The sequence below is a fragment of the Moschus berezovskii genome, chromosome 20, assembly GCF_049115385.1.
Source record: "Moschus berezovskii isolate FMDL1 chromosome 20, NW_MosBer_1.0, whole genome shotgun sequence".
NCBI classification, from domain to species: Eukaryota; Metazoa; Chordata; class Mammalia; order Artiodactyla; family Moschidae; genus Moschus; species Moschus berezovskii.
Window position 1 is genome coordinate 39,361,948 of NC_142479.1, and position 17,699 is coordinate 39,379,646.

General features: G+C 52.6%; 2 protein-coding genes across 13 annotated transcripts; both read left to right on the top strand.

Annotated features, from left to right (window-relative positions):
- Positions 1-5,560: 5,560 nt before the first annotated feature.
- Positions 5,561-13,637, top strand: LOC129543098 (tumor necrosis factor ligand superfamily member 12-like). 4 transcript variants are annotated; one of them, XM_055405952.2, is made up of 7 exons: positions 5,563-5,841; positions 5,986-6,036; positions 6,584-6,656; positions 7,303-7,356; positions 7,441-7,476; positions 12,613-12,737; positions 12,922-13,637. In XM_055405952.2, exons 1-7 carry the CDS (start codon positions 5,683-5,685, stop codon positions 13,171-13,173), a joined length of 750 nt encoding a protein of 249 aa, XP_055261927.2. In that variant the 5' UTR covers positions 5,563-5,682; the 3' UTR covers positions 13,174-13,637. The 4 variants fall into 4 exon arrangements, with proteins under 4 accessions (XP_055261953.2, XP_055261927.2, XP_055261963.2 ...); XM_055405958.2 differs by having other exon boundaries at positions 5,565-5,841; positions 5,989-6,036; XM_055405978.2 differs by lacking the exon at positions 7,303-7,356 and having other exon boundaries at positions 5,561-5,841.
- A 548-nt stretch (positions 13,638-14,185) lies between these two features.
- On the top strand, positions 14,186-17,463 carry TNFSF13 (TNF superfamily member 13). 9 transcript variants are annotated; one of them, XM_055405905.2, is made up of 9 exons: positions 14,186-15,113; positions 15,306-15,350; positions 15,464-15,542; positions 15,678-15,725; positions 15,870-15,988; positions 16,203-16,341; positions 16,588-16,711; positions 16,866-16,892; positions 17,133-17,256. In XM_055405905.2, the coding sequence occupies exons 1-7, from the start codon at positions 14,856-14,858 to the stop codon at positions 16,695-16,697; spliced, it is 798 nt and encodes a 265-aa protein (XP_055261880.1). In that variant the 5' UTR covers positions 14,186-14,855; the 3' UTR covers positions 16,698-16,711; positions 16,866-16,892; positions 17,133-17,256. The 9 variants fall into 9 exon arrangements, with proteins under 9 accessions (XP_055261880.1, XP_055261863.1, XP_055261872.1 ...); XM_055405888.2 differs by having other exon boundaries at positions 16,866-17,274; XM_055405897.2 differs by lacking the exon at positions 16,866-16,892 and having other exon boundaries at positions 17,133-17,270.
- The last annotated feature ends 236 nt before the right edge of the window (positions 17,464-17,699 follow it).

Consider the following 17,699-nt stretch of genomic DNA (forward strand, 5'->3'; position numbering starts at 1 on the left):
ACCATGGGAACCGTAAAAGTGAGGGACCAAAACATTGACTTCACGGTGGATACAGGAGCAGAACTGTCAGTAGTAACAAAACCTGTGGCACCACTGTCCAAAGGGACTATCAGTGTAACAGGGGTATCGGGAGAAGAGATGATTAAATTGTTTTATCAGCCCAGAAAATGTCAGATGGGGGGCACCAAGTGATTCATGAATTCCTCTACATTCCTGAGTGCCCAGTACCCCTGTTGGGAAGAGACTTGCTCTCCAAACTAGGAGCACAAGTGACTTTCTCCCCCTGAGGAGAGGCCCACCTTCTGGATGGGCACTCTGACTTATTTGCTTTCTCTCTCAGTATCCCCCCAAGATGAGTGGAGTTTGCATGAGCCTCCAAAGGAAGAACCAGGTGGGCCGGAAGAGCATGAGAGAAGCTAACTCAATTATTCCCTGAGGTCTGGGCGGAAGACAACCCTCCCTCCCCAGAGGCTGGCTAAACATCAAACCCCAGTGATAACAGAACTCAAACCAGGCACCATCCTGGTTAGAAAGCGCCAGTAGCTGCTACTGATAGAGGCTTGGACCAGCATACTGCCCCACATAAGTAGATTAAAACAAGCGGGCATTCTAGTAGAGTGCCAGTTGAGTTGGAATATGCCGATCTTGCCAGTCAAAAAGGAAGAAGGACAGGACTATAGACCTATACAAGATCTCAGGGTAGTCAACTAGGCTCCTGTGACTTTACACCCCACTGTTCCAAACCCCTATACCTTACTTAGCTCCTCCCGCCGAGGACTAAAGTTTACACCTGCCTAGATCTAAAGGATGCCTTCTTCTGTATACACCTCGCCCCAGCGTCACAGCCCATCTTTGCCTTTGAATGGGAAGATCCAGTCAGGGGTACCAAACAACAGCTCACCTGGACACCCCCACAAGGGTTTAAGAATTCCCCAACCATCTTTGGGGAAGCCTTGTCTTCTGACCTGAACTCATTCCATCTGAAAGAGCATGGATGTTGACTCCTACAATACGTGGATGACCTGCTGCTGGCTGCCGAGACCAAGTAAGAATGTTGGGAAGGGACAAAAGCACTGCTCCAGATGTTGATGGAAGCAGGTTACTGGGTGTCTAAAAAGAAGACACAGATCTACAAAGAGGAGGTAAGGTATCTGGGGTTTGTTTTAAAAAAGGGCACAAGGTTCCAGATTCTAACTGGGTCCTATATACTAATGGCACTAGCCTGATAAAACAAGGACAATGCTTTTCAGGTTAGCCAAAGCAGAAGGGGCCATCAAGACTAAAAAGGGATGGTGGGAATTGCCAAGTGGCAAATTATTGGTACTGGAGGAGCTGGCACACACTCTGGTAAGCCAAACACACCAAGCAACCCACCTAGGCCATGCTGCCTGCACACAGGTCTGCCTCTTGGCACAGACAAAAACCTCTGGGTATTCAACTGAAAGGCACGCTGCCCTCTGAACACCTGGGAGTGGACTTCACTGAAATGAAACCTCACCGACACTACCGTTACTTGCTGGTCATGGTATGTACGTTCTCAGGATGGGTAGAAGCTTTTCCTACCTGGACTGAAAGAGCATCAGAAGTAGCCCGGTGCCTGCTTAGGGAAATAGTTCCCAGATTTGGACTTCCTACCAGCATTGGATCAGACAATGGCCCAGCTTTTGTAGCTGATTTAGTCCAACAAGTAATCAAAACTTTAAACATCAAATGGAAACTGCACACTGCATATAGGCCCAGAGTTCTGAGATGGTGGAATGAACCAACCTGACATTAAAGAGACTCTCCAAGTGGATCATAGAGACTGACTGCTCCTGGGTGGACTTGCTTCCGATGGCTCTGCTCAGACTCAGGATGACCCCACAGTCCCAAGGCTATTCTCCATACGAAAATGTGTATGGGAGGCCCCCCTCCCATAATAAAACAGGTGTCAACAATTTGCCTCAGGTAAGGGGGAATAGTATTTTGCAGCAGATGGAACTGGATAAGGTAATAAATCAGGTAACTAAGTTTGTACAAGAAAGGGTGCAATTCCCCCTTGGGGAACAGATTAATGAGTTTACGCTTGGTGACCACATATGGGTTAAAGATTGGAAACTTGATTTACTAGCCCCTTGGTGGAAGGGCCCTTATACTGTTATTCTAACTACCCCTACTGCAGTTCAAGTTGCAGGTGTTGCCCCTGGATCCATCATACAAGGGTAAAGAGAGCATACCACGGAGACCCAGAAAACGCTGAGTGGACTGCACAGAGGGACCTCACTGACCCTCAAGAGACTAAGACCATCCTTAAGAAGAAGAAAAAGAAGATCCCAGACGAGCCCCTTGAGGATGAAGCCGCATGATCAACTCCTGCTGCTTGGTCTCCTCAACCTGCACATTCCTATGCCAACTTCCGCAATACCTCCAACTGTTGGGTATGTGGGGCTATGCCTCTGTCTGTGATGGATGGACTTCCCTGGTGGCTGTCACCGCTCCGCCAAGGAGATTTTAAACCACTCTGCTCTTTTCTGGGACACAATCATAATCTCTCCCTACTCTCTGGGTGTAAGCCAGACCTACAGTCAATAGACTCGGGTCATAGGGTTGCTGCTGCTGCTGCTAAGTCACCTCAGTCGTGTCCGACTCTGTGTGACCCCATAGACGGAAGCCCACCAGACTCCCCTGTCCCTGGGATTCTCCAGGCAAGAACACTGGAGTGGGTTGCCATTTCCTTCTCCAATGTGTGAAAGTGAAAAGTGAAAGTGAAGTCGCTCAGTCGTGTCCGACCCTTAGCGACCCCACGGACTACAGCTACCAGGCTCCTCCATCCATGGGATTTTCTAGGCAATAGTACTGGAGTGGCTTGCCATTGCCTTCTCCGGTCATAGGGTTACATTTGATATAAATGCTAGTGTAACAAAAGCCTAACCTACAACAAGCCCTGGTAAATCTACCTTATTTACATGCTAGGTGGACAAGATCTGTGTTTCAATGGTATGAGTATATTGCTGCCTTATTCATACCTTCTATAGGGACAACAGATATTATGATTAAAGTAGAGGCCTTGACTAATTTCACAGAACAGGCCCTCCTAGATAGAACAAAAGCTATCCAAGCCTTAAATGAAGAGCAAATCCAAATGAGAAAAGCAGTAATTCAAAATAGAATGGCTTTGGCCATACTCACAGCTGCTCAAGGAGGGACCTGTGCTATAACTAAGGTTGAATGTTGTGTATGCATTCCTGACTTATCTGGCAGTGTATCAACATGACATGAAAAACCAGGTAAAAGCAATGTCGAATGAAAATATTTCTTTCTGGACTTCGGTACTATCTTGGGTGAAGGGCGATTGATGGAAAACTATATTTACCATTGTTGTAGTTGCCTTGATAGTTCTGCTTTGTGGACCCTGAATTTTACAATATATTCAATATATCCTATGAAATGATGCTCATAATATGAGTCAAGAGCATCAAGAGGAGGGAATGAAGGAGGAAACAGAAACAGGCAGAGTTGGACTCCATCTTAGGCCAGGCTGTGAACATTAGGCTACATGCATGGTCACCCTCCCAAAGGACTCTGAACTTTTTGCCCGGTGTCTATAGAAATGGCATACCAGTGGAAAACCAGACCCCAGGAAAAAAGAGCCTCAGGACTTGTACTTGGACTCTCTGTTGCCTAAAAGAATATGCTAATTATCTCTGTAAGAGAACAAAGTAGTAAATTCCATTATGTTTATCGGGATATGACCACAGGCCTATTGATAAATATCCACAGTTTATCTAGTCTTGTGACACATGAATCAAGGTATAACTTTGATCATATCTCTCTTTTACCTCGTACAGACTAGTTTCAAGGAATTTGGGGAGGTGGGTTTGAGCAAGTACACTTAGGGTATATAAGGTTTTCACAAAAACTGGTCTGGGTCCTCGGCTAAAAGGAGACTCTGCCTTGGGCCTGCTGGTGTAATAAACTGCACTCCACTATCTGCACTGTCCTTCTGAGTGAGTTTGTTTCCCAGACGCGTGGCTACAACACTGACAAGTTGCATCCTAGAATTTGAATCCCTCACCTGAAAACCCTCATTTTTCTGGTGTTCATTCTAAATTATTATATCACAACGCTTCCCAACCCTAACCAACCCCTGTTCCGACCTTAGCATGCAAAGACCTGCTTTAAACCAGATTTCAAAGTCTTAAGAAATGTTGTGGCCTTACTTATCTCCCTGTGAAGTGTTGTCAGGCTGTCAAGGGATAAGTAATAAACTTGGCTTTGGGTGGTCCAGGGTTAAGCCTTAACAAACTGGAGGTCCAGTGGTCAAGACTCCACACTCCCAATGGAAGGCGCATGGGTTCCATCCCAGGTCTGGGAGCTAAGATCCTCCAGGCTGCATGGCAAGGCGTGGGGAAAAAAACAATTCCACCAAGTAAATTTGAAGATCTAATTGACTTTATTCAACATTCACAAATCAGGGATCCGAAAACATCCCATTTAACAAGCAGACAGGCTCTCCAAGGAAACATGCATCTTTTATAGCGACAAGGTGTTTATCAGCAAAAGAAAAGAAAGAATTGTTTCAGGCAAGGTCACTTGGTCACCTTCCCTTTGGGGCGAGGAAGGGCAGGGGTCTTATCCAGCAGACTACCTCCTCACTAGGGTGGATAAGGGAAATTCCAGACTAATTGGTTGAAATCTCTGCTCCTAGGAGAGGCTGAAACTTCAATTAGCTTAGGTGCTGTATTTTGGTTTTGCTAAAGGTGGCTCCGCACAAGGGACTCCATCTGGGGTCGATTCAAAGCGACCTCCTCCGTGAGTTCCTTGTAGCTCCTGGCTGAGCTCAGGTAACTCCTATCATTTGCATAAGTGGCTTGTGTGTTTCCAGAGAAGTGCATTTGGGGAACACACTTGGGGTGGGGGTGGGGGTGGGATGGGGTGGGCTGGGGTGGGGTGGGGGGCGCTGTTCCCAGCGCACAGTTCTAGAAGCTTGCTGTCCTCAGGTGCAGGATCCTGGGGCTTAAATCAACTACCAACTGATTTGCTAAAAGAAGTGGAAACGCAGCCTGCATTAATGCCAGACCTCAGCTCTTTTCCTTACTTGCAGGAGGAGGTTCTCTTTAGGTGCGGCTGCTAAAATCCGAATGTGCCTTGGCCTCTAACTGTGTTGACTGCGGGAATAATAAGACCAGCCACATGCCTTGTCACCTTGGCCTGGAGGCCTAATTTAGCAATCTCGCTCGGGCAGGACTAGACCTGCCGCAGTTGCTGCGGTGTTCCAGCCCCGCCATCGGCACCCAGGCCTCGTGGAGTTTCTGCTGTTTCAACCCTCGCTCCCTCTCTCCCGCCGGCCTGCCGCCCGCGTGGAGAGAGCTCAGCCGCACACCCCAGCTCGCCCGCTGCACACTCACACACACATCGCCCCGCTTTTCCGCGCTCGGGAGGTGCGTGCCCCCCGGCCGGGACCCGCTCTGGGCTCTGCAAGACGAGCGGCGCGCGCCCCGCTCCGTGCACTGCGCTCGGCCCAGCTCGGAGTTTAATCACAAACAGTGTCCGGTTTCCTGTCCTCATCGCCCCCCTTCCAGCTCCCGCCCCGTTTCCCTGGCCCCTCCCTCTCCCCGGGCAGATCCGCCCGCCGGCTCCCCCTCCCCCGATCCCTTGGGTCCAGGGATGGGGGGCCGGTGAGGCAGGCACAGCCCCCGCCCCATGGCCACCCGTCGGATCCAGAGGCGGAGGGAGCGCCGGGGGGAGCCGGGCACCGCCCTGCTGGCCCCGCTCGTGCTGGGCCTGGGCCTGGTGCTGGCCTGCCTCGGCCTCCTGCTGGCCGTGGTCAGTCTGGGGAGCCGGGCATCGCTGTTTGCCCAGGTGACGCCCGGCTGCACACCCCTCCCTGGGACTGTGCCGAACATCTGATGAGGCCGGAGGGAAGGGGGAAAAAGGGGCCACGAATGTGGGTGGAGGGTGAGATGTCAGGTGGAGAAGGACAAGGTAACGCTGCCTCCTTCCCAGCAGGAGCCTTCCCAGAGGGACCTGGTGGCAGAGGAAGACCCGGACCCGCTGGTGAGTGGGGGGTGGGTGCTGGCTACATGGTTGCTGGGCATGGGAAGTGTGTGCCTCGCTTGTGCTAGCCATGTGTGTGGGGTGTGTGTGCATCAGCCCTCTCATGCCTGGGTTACATGAGAGAGTGACAACTGTGTGTAAGGGGTTTGTGCCCCCTTGGTGTCACCCAAGTACGAAGTGTTTATTGGCCGTGGGGGACGTGGGAGTGTGAGATGCAGGAGCCTGCTATGGAAGAGGGATGCTGGCTGTGTGTGCAGGGTGTGTACTCATTGTGCACACTGACTGGGTGTGGGCGTGTGTGTCTATGTGTGTGTGTATGTGATGTACCAATTCCTGGTTGAGGGGAGCAGACTAGGGGGATGTGGCTAGTTTTGGGGAGAAGGGTGAGGCCAAAAACTTGCCTCCCGGTGGCCTCGGCTGCTCTTGGCTGAGGCACTCGGTCCCCTTCCTGACTGGGCCTCTTGTGACAGGCCCCCTGTCAGTCTTAGTTTGTGTCTCCTGGAGTCCCTGGTGAGATCCTGGTTTAGCTCTGCCCTTAACGCCTTAGGACCTGAACCCTCAGCCCGAGGAAAGCCAGGATGCTGTTCCTTTCCTGAAACTGGTTCGGCCTCGCAGAAATGGTGAGCAGCCCTTTATCCCACCCTTAGGAATCATAATATCATGGTGACTTCTGGACTCACTATTGGTTTTGTTCATCGTAAGAGCCCTGCGAAGCAGGCAGAGCAAAACCCATTATCCTTGCTTATGGGTAGAGAAACTGAGGCACAGAGAGGAAAAGGGGGGGTTCGGAGTCACAGGCTCAAACCTAGAATTCTGACCCTCCCTCTGAAGCTCCTTCCATTGCATAGACCTTCTTCTCACTCAGACCCCACCCTGAATATGAAGGCGGGTGGCCAGGGGTTAGGAGAGCTCCTGAGGTCCTGATGAAGTCAAGGTAGGGGAATCAGAGGCCCGAACCCCCAAAAGCAAAGACTTATGACTGCGGTGACCCTGTGACCATGTATCCAGGCTTTCAGGCTTACAGCTGTGGGCTCAATGTGATGATTAATAATCCCCTCTTGCGCTCAGAAGCATCCCACTTTGGATGATAAATTATCAGTGGCTGTACCTGTGGAGGAAGATAAGGCCTGAGGTTCTGAGACCAGGAGACTGAATAGATAAGGATGCCAGGGTACTGGGGGGAACGGGGCTGAGAGAGTAGCTCCTGGCCACCCACCCCCCAGACATGGGGAATGCTTTGCCCATCTGTCTTTCCTTGATCCTCAGCATCTAAAGGCCAGAAACCACGGGCGCGCAGAGCAGTTGCAGCCCACTATGAAGGTGGGTGATGGGGAGCCATGCCCAGGGAGAAGGGGTGGCTGAGGCGCAGGGCAGGGCTCACCACCCCTTTCCTGTGTCTTACAGTTCACCCACGACCAGGACAAGACGGAGCACAGGCAGGTGAGACCCCACCCCACCTCTGAGCTCTTCTCTTACCCTCACAGCCCTGGCCTTCTGGACAAGGGACCCCCTCCAAAACCTTGACTTCCCACCCGCATCCCCACCTTCAACATCAGAAACTCCAAAATCCAGTTCAAGAAAATGCGTCGGGCTCGCTTCTCTTGGCTCCCAAAACTGGACTTTCTCCGTGACTCAGACATGGGACCCCAGGGAGACCCCTTCCCCTTTCAGAGACCAGGCAGATCCCCCCACCCAACCACCAGCCAGACTTCTCCTTCAGCCCTTGCTCATCTCCAAGAAGCATCTTTGATTTTTTTCCCCTCTTCTTTCCCCCTCATATTCCAAGAGTTTTCGTGCTCTGATCATTTTTCTCTGAATATTTCCAGTCTCTGATCTTCTTTTCCATCCCCACCCCACCCCCACCTCAGCACCATGACCTCAGAACCTCAAACTCGGTCTCCAGCTCCTTCCCCATTCTAGACTTTCCCCACCCCTACTGTGTCCCACCTGTGTGGCCAAGTTCAGCCTCCTTAAGCCTGTCTCTCATTCTCCTATTGCTTTTCTGCTTGGCTTCCAGCCTCTCCATGCTCTGGTCTCAACCTCTTTTCCTGGCACATCCTTATGCCCTCTCCACACTTGTTGGCTGACACCCCCTCCCCACCAATGGGCTTCTTCTGGATTTTGGACATACTGTTCCTTCACCTGGAATTCCCTTCCATGTGACAAGCCAGGAAGCAAGACATGAGAGTGACTTAGTCTAGGGTTGGCACTGAGATGGAGAGAAGTAAATGGATTCAGTGTGTAGTTTGACGAGAAGGTCTTGCTGGAGCAGGATAAGGGAGGCGAGGAAAGGAATGACTTCTAGATTTTTAACTTGGGCATCTTTGAGAATAATGATGTCTTTCATTAAAGTGATGTTAACCAGGAAGGGAATAGGTTGGGAGGGCATGTAAATTAATAATTAAATTTGAGAACTAATAATAAGTGGATAAATAATAATAAACAAGTGAGTTTCACAAATAGTTAGCTGGACTTGGTGAGTGGCTCAGGTCTGGGCAGGGTGTGTAGAGTCAGGAGTCATCACCAGATGGATGGTATTTAAAGCTACAGGACTGGATGAGACACCCACGAGGGAAGGGGGCCCCACAAGGAAAGCCCTGAGGCTCTTGGAGCAGAGTAGGAGAATCCAGCAGAGACTGAGAAGCAGCCAGAGAGGGGGAAGAAACCCAGGGAGGGCAGTGTCCTGGAGTCTCAGAGAAGACATAGTTTCAAGAAGGAGGATGTGGCTGTCTATGTTGAATGCAGCTGAGTGGTCACATGAGATGAGAACAGAGAAATGACTGCTGCATTTAGTAACATTCAAAGTCAACTGGTGACCTTGACAAGGGCGGTGTCTAGTGTGGTTAGGTTGGAAGCCAGTGTGGACTGGGTTAAGAGAAAATCAGAAATAGGAATCAGAGACAGTGACGACCCTCTCCAGAAGTTTCTCTGTGACAGCAGCAGAGAAATGGGCCAGGAGGTAGACAAGGATGTGAATCCAGGAAAAGTTCAGTCCTTAAGCAATACTGCCTGAATCATAGCTAATACCTATTCAGTGTTTAATCTCACCTAATCCTTGAAAGAGGCCTAAAAGGAAGAGAATCCAGTCATCTCCTTTTTACAGATAGAGATGATAACCTGTCCAGGTCAGGATGATGCTAAGAGGTGGGACCAGGATTTGAATCCAGCTAGCTGTGCTTGTGTGCCAGACATTGCGTGAGAGGGGATTGCCAGTGCAGGGGTGGGGGAACCTGCAGGCAGCATCCGAGAAGGAGGGAGGGGGTGGACTCCAGAAGGAAGAAAGGGACGGGATGTGTCACCTCATCTCCCTAAGAGGGTCAGTGGTGACCATGAGAACAAGCCGGTCTGTGGTTTGGGTGGGAGGACATCAGGTAGCCCTTACCTGATGACTTCGGGCTCCTCTGGAGATCGAGGGAGATGGGCAGCAGGGACAGCAAAAAGCAAGCCTAGTAGGGAAAAAAGGATGATGGCCAGGCAGTAAAGAATGAAATTTAGTGATACCATGGTCTCAGGCACACCATGCCCTTAGCCGCAACGAGCTCCAACTACTTCCCCAGCCAGGAATGCCCTTTCCCCTTCTCCCCCTACTCTCCACGCGTCAGGCCAGCCTTCCTCCCCTCTGTCTGGACCATTATTTCAGCAGTTACCCGGACGTTTACTCATTCGGTGACTCAGCACACATGAGCTGAGATGCTACTGTTTGTATGGACCCAGCTAGGCACCCACACTGAGTAATATCCAGACCTATTTGCAAGGAACTGCTGTCAAGGAGAGGAGGCAAGCAGATAAATTTGCAAATTACAATGTGACATGACAAGAATAATAATGAAAGTAGCAAGAGGAGCCTGGTAGGCTGCAGTCCATGGGGTCGCCACGAGTCAGACATGGCTGAGCGACTTCATTTTCACTTTTCACTTTCACACATTGGAGAAGGAAATGGCAACCCACTCCAGTGTTCTTGCCTGGAGAATCCCAGGGACAGGGGAGCATCGTGGGCTGCCGTCTGTGGGGTCGCACAGAGTCGAACACGACTGAAGTGACTTAGCAGCAGCAGCAGCAGCAGCAAGAGACACATGGCCACTACAGAGTTAGACACTTTACAATGGAGTCAGGGACTCCTCCCCAAGGAGGCATGGGCTCTTCCCCAAGTGTGAGTATAAGATGGACAGAGGGGCAGGGCCACTTGTACAAAAGCCCAGAATTTGCCAAGAGTCTGATGAGGCTGGAGGACATGGAGCAAGCGGCTCAATGTGGTTGAGGAGACAGATCCACAAGAGCAGGATGGAGTGAGGCTGGAGAAGCATACGGAGCCAGGTCACAGTTGGAGTCTGGAGGTCATTCTGAAGTCAAAGCAGGAAGAGAGTCTCACGTCTGCACTTGAGAAACATCACTCTGTGCCTCTGTGTAGTGTGGTGAGTAAACTGGAGCAGGCAGTTTACTCCAGGTGGAAACAGGGAGCCTAAAGAGGAAGGAGCCTGAAAAGAGTCCCAGTGAGAAATGGCCGAGTCCACACACACAGGGGAGGGAGACAGTACTTATGTGGCAGGCTTGCTAGGAACCGGTGATCAGTGGATAAAGCTGGAGTGAGAGGCTTGGGTGCTTGATAAGAGGCAGAACCAGGAGCCCACTGTGGAATGCAGATAGTCAAGCAAATTTGGGGTCGGGGGGCAAGCTCAGTTTTGGTCTAGGTGAGTTTTAAGTGAGGAGCATGGGGAGGTTACTCTAATGGTAGGCAGGTAGCAGTGTCAGGAGAGGCAGGCTCGGGCAAAGCTGGAGACTCAGATTGGAGTCTTGCGAAATAAAAGCCAAGGCAACCCATCGGTTGGGATGAAAATGCCCTGTGAGCATTATGTTCTTGAGAAAGGAACCAGGACAGCGCCCCAGGATAGGCAGAGGATGGGGGTGCCAGGAAGGAAGCTTCCCAGGCTACTGAGATGAGGTGCAGGAAGCCCCGGAGAGCAGCGTGTGGACCCAAACAAGAGACAGCTGTCTCTACAGCCTCTTCCTCCCCTCTGTTTTCTTCCCACCAGCATGTGCTTGGTGTCTGCTCAGAGCAGGCCCAGCTGCAGGGCCTGGGGTGCAGTAATCAGACCAACTCCCCTGCTCCTTGGGGGAGGCAGACCCCAAACTATCACAGACGGAAATAAAGATGATTTCTGTCCTTGGTGACTGCTGTGAGAGAGATGCAGTGAGTGGAGGAGAGTTTAATGGAGACTAGCTATTAATATTTCAGACTGGGAGGCCTGGGGAGGTCACTCAGAGCGACCAGACTGACTGAAGGGAGGGAGGAATCCTGGGGTGGGGGAGAGCAGTAAAAACCCTGTGGAAACAGTGAGCTTAGTGCCTGGTAGGAACAGAAAGTGGGCCTGAGGGCCTGGAGTCTTGTGACTTGGAGGAATGTGTGAGATTAGATCTGAGAGGTAAACAGGCAGCTCATGGAGGACTGGGAAGTCACTTGAGACCCTGCTGTGTCATTGGGTTATTTGTCTTCTTTACAATTTGTAATTACCTTTAGTCTAGTTTTGTTGTTGTTAACGGCTTTATTGAGATATAATTCACATACTATACAATTCACTTTTTTAAAATGTACAGTTAAGCTTTAGTATAGTCACAGAATCGTATGACCATCACTACAGTAATTTTAGAGAGTTTTCATTACCTCAAAAAGAAACCCTGTACGCTTCACCCACCACACTATTTCCCTGATCCCCTCCAGCCCTAAGCATCCACTAATCTACTTTTTGTCTCTATGTATTTGTTTATTTGGAAATTTCATGTGCATGCGTGTTCAGTGGCTTAGTCATGTCTGACTCTGCGACCCCATGGACTGCAGCCTTCCAGGCTCCTCTGTCCATGAGATTCTCCAGGCAAGAATACTGGAGTGGGTTGCCATTTCCAACTCCAGGGGATCTTCCAGACCCAGGGATCGAACCCCATCTCTTGCGTCTCCTTCACGGGCATGCAGATTCTTTACCATTGCGCCACGTGGACATTCATAGAATATGTGATCCTTTGTGACTAGCTTCTTTCACTGAGCATAGCGTTTTCAAGTTTCCTCCACATTGTAGCAAGCATTAGTACTCCATTTCTTTTTATGGCTGAATAATATCTCATTGTATAGACTTAACACCATTTTCCTTATCCATTCATTAATGGATGGAGATTTGGGTACCATTTTACTATTTTTAATTTTTTGCTTTTATCTTTTTCCCTTTTGATTATTTTTAATAACCCAAGTAATACATGATTCAAGTAACGCATCCATACCTTCTCCAAGTAAAAGAGCAAATGGTGCAGACACCACCTATAAAAGCCCCCATGCTTCTTGAGTCCTACTCCTCTCCCCAGAAGCAGCTGGTGAGAACTTGCTATTGTTCTAGTCCTCTGTGTCAGGTTTCTTCACCAAACTTCCTATCACACTCCCAGCTCCCTAGGCCGAGTCTCCTCCCTTGCCCCGGGCCTCCCAGATACCTTCTGGGTAAAGTGGGCCCAAAGCTTTATAAACGCAGGGACTCACTGGCCAGTGTGAGAGAGTTCTATAGAGGGATTTCCCCCTCTCTGAACACCCACATTCAGGTGTGGACGGGACAGTGAGTGGCTGGGAGGAGGCCAAAATCAACAGCTCCAACCCCCTGCGCTATGACTGCCAGACCGGGCAATTCACGGTCACCCGGGCTGGGCTGTACTACCTGTACTGTCAGGTAAGCCCCACCTGGCTCCACGGGTAAAGCCAGGACTGAAGAAGGGCTGGGCTTCAGGGCTGGGGGCAAGTTAAAGGTGGGGGAGAGCGTGGAGTTGGGCTGAGAGGAGCCTTGGGCCCTAAGGACACCTGAGATGAAGCTGAGGGCCAGCAGGCCTGGACTCCGCCCTCCCCTGCCCCCCCAGGTGCACTTTGATGAGGGGAAGGCTGTCTACCTGAAGCTGGACTTGCTGGTGGATGACACGCTGGCCCTGCGCTGCCTGGAGGAATTCTCGGCCACTGCGGCCAGTTCCCCCGGGCCCCAGCTCCGTCTCTGCCAGGTGTCAGGGCTCTTGCGCCTGCGGCGAGGGTCCTCCCTGCGGATCCGCACCCTCCCCCAAACCCAACTCAAGGCTGCCCCCTTCCTCACCTACTTTGGACTCTTCCAAGTTCACTGAAGGGCCCTGATCTCCCGGTGGCTTGTCCCCATGGCCGCTCTCTGAGCACCCCTGTCCCCTCTGCCCCACCCTGAGCTGCTCCTCCCCCAGACCAGCCTCTCCCCCCGAAGGCTGCCAGGGCTCACGTGATGTCCATGCCACACAAATATTCCCAGCCTCTCTAACCGCTCTCCCCACCTCCAGCTCTCCCCCTCACTAGCTCCCCAACCCTGGCTGCAGCCCCCCAGGACACTGTGTTTACTGTACTCTGGGTGATGATGGGTCCTCCATACCCCCTCTTCAGGCACTAAGAGGGGCCGGATGCCAGAGACACTGGGCCTAGGCCAGGAGTTCCCGAATGTGAGGGGTCAGAGACCAGGACAGGCTCCTCCCCTGCAATTCCCTGTGGATTTTTAAAACAGATATTATTTTTATTATTATTGGGACTAAATGTTGATAAGTGGATATTAAAGAGAATAAGTCATGGTTGCTCTCTTTATTGGGGCTTAGGGGATTATCCTCAGGGTAGCTGAGGGCCAATGAAAGCGGGGGTCTGGGAGGTGGGGGGTTGGGGGAGACGGTCACCTGGAATTCCAGGACGACATCCAGGCTTGGGCACGGACACCTACATGCCTTGAAGCCCCAGGCAGGAGAAGAGAATCAAAAGACAAACTGCCAGGGAAAAAAAAAAATCAATTCTCTGCCCAAGGTCCAGCAGAAGTGGCCTCATTTACCTAGGAGGCGGGCTTCCTCCTGTGGGGAATCCCTGGGCTGGGAGGAGTAGCGGCCCTTCCTCTTGGCAGCCTGGGCACCTGCAGCAGGTGCTGGCACCAGCCTGGGCTGGGACTTGGTGCAGGGAGGGGGGAACCGGGGGGGGGGTGGGCAGGGAAGCAGGCGCGATGTGGGGGCTCAGGGTCAGGAAGTGGGACAGTAGGGCCCAGGAACACGGGAAGCTGCGCCCCAGGGTCCAGGCAGGAGTCCTACAGTGGTGGGGCGCTCTGGCTGTCACTTTCTCATTTGTCCAGAGCCTTATGTAAGAGCGTTTCTGGGGAAACAGGAAGTCCCGCTTGCCAAGTTCAGCAGAGAGAGTAGTGCAGGCCTTCTTCCAACACACCCGGCCTGGCCTTAACCCCGGAACTCAGCCAGTTCCTTGCTTCCCCGACCCTGGTTCTCCTCCCCACTGACCCCCTCGCCTCCCCTCCTCTCCCACCTTCAGTCACAGTCAGCAACTCCCCGGAGATCTCACCTGTGCCTGGGCGCGAGGGTCTTCCATTCTCAGCCCTTGACCCTTGGTGCTGCCCAGCACGTCTCTCCATCCCGGCTCCTGGCACCATGCCCCAGAGCCAGCCAACCTTCCCTCCCCCACTTCTGGGGCCGCCCCGGGGTTCCTGCGCTTTGGCCGCTCCTCCTGGGTGTCACTGGCAGCCCTCTCCTTCCTAGAGAGACTAACACCAAATTCTTCTGAGGCTGGAGGAGGTGAGGGGTCTCGGGACAGTGCTGGACCCGCAGCAGGGTGCCAAGAGCACCAGCAGTGCCCCAGCTTGCTTCCCGCCTCCCTTCTTTTTATTCTCAAGTTCCTTTTTATTCCTCCCTTGCGTAACACCCTTCTTCCCTTCTGCACCACTGCTTGCACCCCCACCCTCCCCGTCACCTCCTTGCCATCCCATTCCTGAGACCACAGCTGTTGGCAGGGTCCCCAGCTCATGCCGGCCTCATCTCCTTCCTTGCTAAGCCCCAAAGGGCCCCAGGGAGACATGGGGGGCCCCGTCCGAGAGCCGGCGCTCTCAGTTGCCCTCTGGTTGAGTTGGGGGGCGGCTCTAGGGGCTATGGCTTGTGCCATGGTTCTGCTGACTCAACAAACCGAGCTGCAGACCTTAAGGAGAGAGGTGACCCGGTTGCAGAGGAACGGAGGGCCCTCCGAGAAGGGGGAAGGGAATCCGTGGCTGAATCTCCAGGAGCAGGTGAGTGAGGGGAGAAGCATGTCTGGCAGAAAAGGATGCATGGCAGGGCGGTCTCTGGGTCTCTCGGTTCTAGCTGCTTGGTCGGCAAAGTTTGGAATGGGTGCAAGAGAGGGTCCCAGGGTTTGGAGGTCAAGGGAGCAACCATTCCAGGAAAGGAAATTGTTAAAGATTAATGCTTCTCATACCTAACAGATTCTGGAGAAGAGCCAGTACCCAGACTCAGGCTGCTGGGGAAAGGTGCAGGAGAGATGTGAGGCATTCCTGGGGCGGGTGGGAGGGCAGGGGGCTAGGGAAAGGCTTTCTGGGACCCTTGCATCTTAGCCTAACCCTGACCCTCTTTCCATGAGCAGAGCCCTGATGGCACAGAAGGCCGGGAGAATGGGGAGAGATCCCGGAGAAGGAGAGCAGTGCTCACCCGTAAACAGAAGAGTGAGGCCTCCGGGGTGCAGCAGGGGTGGGAGGTGATCCACAGCAGGGGCATCTGGAGACTGCAACCCTGAACCAGGGCGAGGGCGGAGGGCTGACAGCCGCGCAACTGCTGAGATCTCCTCCCTCTCTCCCCAGAGAAGCGCTCAGTTCTGCATCTCGTTCCCATTAACATCACCTCCAAGGGTGAGCACTATTTTCAATCACAGCTTTGGGGTGGGGGGCAAGATCTAGGAAGTGTGGGACTGGCACACCGGCCAAAGAGAACCTTAGAGAATAAGTGTCTTGAGTGTGCACAGAAATCCTCACTGCCACATTCTTTGCCTCCAGAGGACTCTGATGTGACAGAGGTGATGTGGCAACCAGCTCTCCAGCGTGGGCAAGGCTTGGAGGCCCAAGGATATGTTGTTCGAGTCTGGGATGCTGGAGTTTATCTGCTGTACAGTCAGGTAACCCCAAATATCCCCTGAGCCTCACCTGAGGGCCTGGAGGTCTGTTTTCCCAAAGCCTTGTACCCCAGCACTGAGATTTCTCAACCCCTATTCAAACCCCACTTAGAGGGCCCTTCTTCATTCCTCAGCTCCTTTGCCAGGGCTCCTGAGAAGGCCTAGACCCGAGCCATGCCAGCCCACTTTCTTCAGCATCCCCTCCCTTCCCTGTCAGGTCCTGTTTCATGATGAGACTTTCACCATGGGTCAGATGGTATCTAGGGAGGGACAAGGAAGGCAGGAGACTCTATTCCGATGCATACAAAGCATGCCCTCCAACCCTGACTGGGCCTACAACAGCTGCTACAGTGCAGGTGAGAGGTGGGTGGGCGGTGGAGGGTGGATGTGAGGGGAGCAGATCCCTGACCTGGGGCAACAGTGGGGGAGCTACGGCAGGGGCTTGGAAGTCAGGGTGTAGAGGCAGAGGTGAAGAATGAAGGACAGAATGCCTTAGTCGTTATACGAGGCAAACCTAAGGGTGAGCTGGATAAGGGAGGGGAAACATCAGATTATCTGCATGGCTGTGCTTCACTGAGCATCTGTTTTCTCCCCTTTCTCAGGTGTCTTCCATTTACACCAGGGAGATATCTTGAGTGTTGTAATCCCTCGGGCAAGGGCCAAACTTAGCCTCTCTCCACATGGAACCTTCCTGGGGCTTGTGAAACTGTGACTGTGTTGTAAAAGGTAGTTCTGAGCTTGGAAGACCAGGGTGGGTACACTTTGGAGATGGCCAAGAGCTAATTAGACAAAGGACAGGGAACAGTCAGGAACAGAGGCTTGCCTCTGCCCCCAGGTTTGACAGTTCATGACTCTCCCTTCTTCCCACCCTCACCCCCAGGACTTTGAATTCACGGATATTAAAGAGGTAGAGTAGCTTGTTCTTATTCTCCATCCAGCCCCAAATTCTTGAGGGAGTCGGGTAGGGGTGTGGGTGGGAAATGCCAGGCTTTGTCTAGACTTGCTCTGGGTCCCACTGGAATGCTTCCAGAACAGCACCACCATCTAGCGGCGGTTTGAGATAACCACCCTGTCGGTTGGCAAATGTCCACGAGGTCTTCCTCCGCTCAGACAAACTCCTGGTTCTTTACACCACACCTCTCTTTAGGTACCCTCTGCCTCTCCACCCCACAAGAAGCCCCATCCTCACTTCGCTCTCTCCATCTACTGGGCTCCAGTTTCCATCACTATCTCCAAAGGTGTAACTGTCAGGCGCCCGTCTGCAGAGGGTGCCCGATGACGACGGCCCCCTTGCAGCCACACCATTAGTCTTCAGGTCCCAAGTTTTGCCTTCACTCTGTCCATTATCGTGGCCCGGCAGGCCGGGTCCCCTTGGCTAAATCGTACGCCCCAGTCCTGATCCTGTCTCACTCCTCTGATCTCTCCTTTCTGCGAAAGCCCTGCCTAAAATTTAAAAATAAAGAATAACTAAGACCTTGGATCCATTTCCCCCACTGCTGCGCCTCAGCCCCGTTCACGCACCGGGACCTCCCAGCCGTCCCGGCCCTCTTCCGACGCGCTTCACTGGACCCACGTGTCAGGGCCCCCAGTTCAGGCCCGGGGGTGCGTGGAACTGCAGGCTACACGGCGAACGGGCGAAGGGCGGAAGAGCGGCACGGGACGCGCAGGCGCAAAAGGACTAATGGAGAGGCTGCCCGGCGCAGCTCGGGTTCAG

Coding starts and splice junctions, on each gene's coding strand:
- LOC129543098 (XM_055405952.2), top strand. CDS start 5,683: ATGGCCACCCGTCGGATCCAGAGGCGGAGGGAGCGCCGGGGGGAGCCG. Junction 6,037..6,583: donor AGGAAGACCCGGACCCGCTG/GTGAGTGGGGGG, acceptor TTAACGCCTTAG/GACCTGAACCCTCAGCCCGA. Junction 7,477..12,612: donor ACAAGACGGAGCACAGGCAG/GTGAGACCCCAC, acceptor ACCCACATTCAG/GTGTGGACGGGACAGTGAGT.
- TNFSF13 (XM_055405861.2), top strand. CDS start 14,856: ATGCCGGCCTCATCTCCTTCCTTGCTAAGCCCCAAAGGGCCCCAGGGA. Junction 15,114..15,305: donor GGCTGAATCTCCAGGAGCAG/GTGAGTGAGGGG, acceptor CATACCTAACAG/ATTCTGGAGAAGAGCCAGTA. Junction 15,726..15,869: donor CATTAACATCACCTCCAAGG/GTGAGCACTATT, acceptor CTTTGCCTCCAG/AGGACTCTGATGTGACAGAG.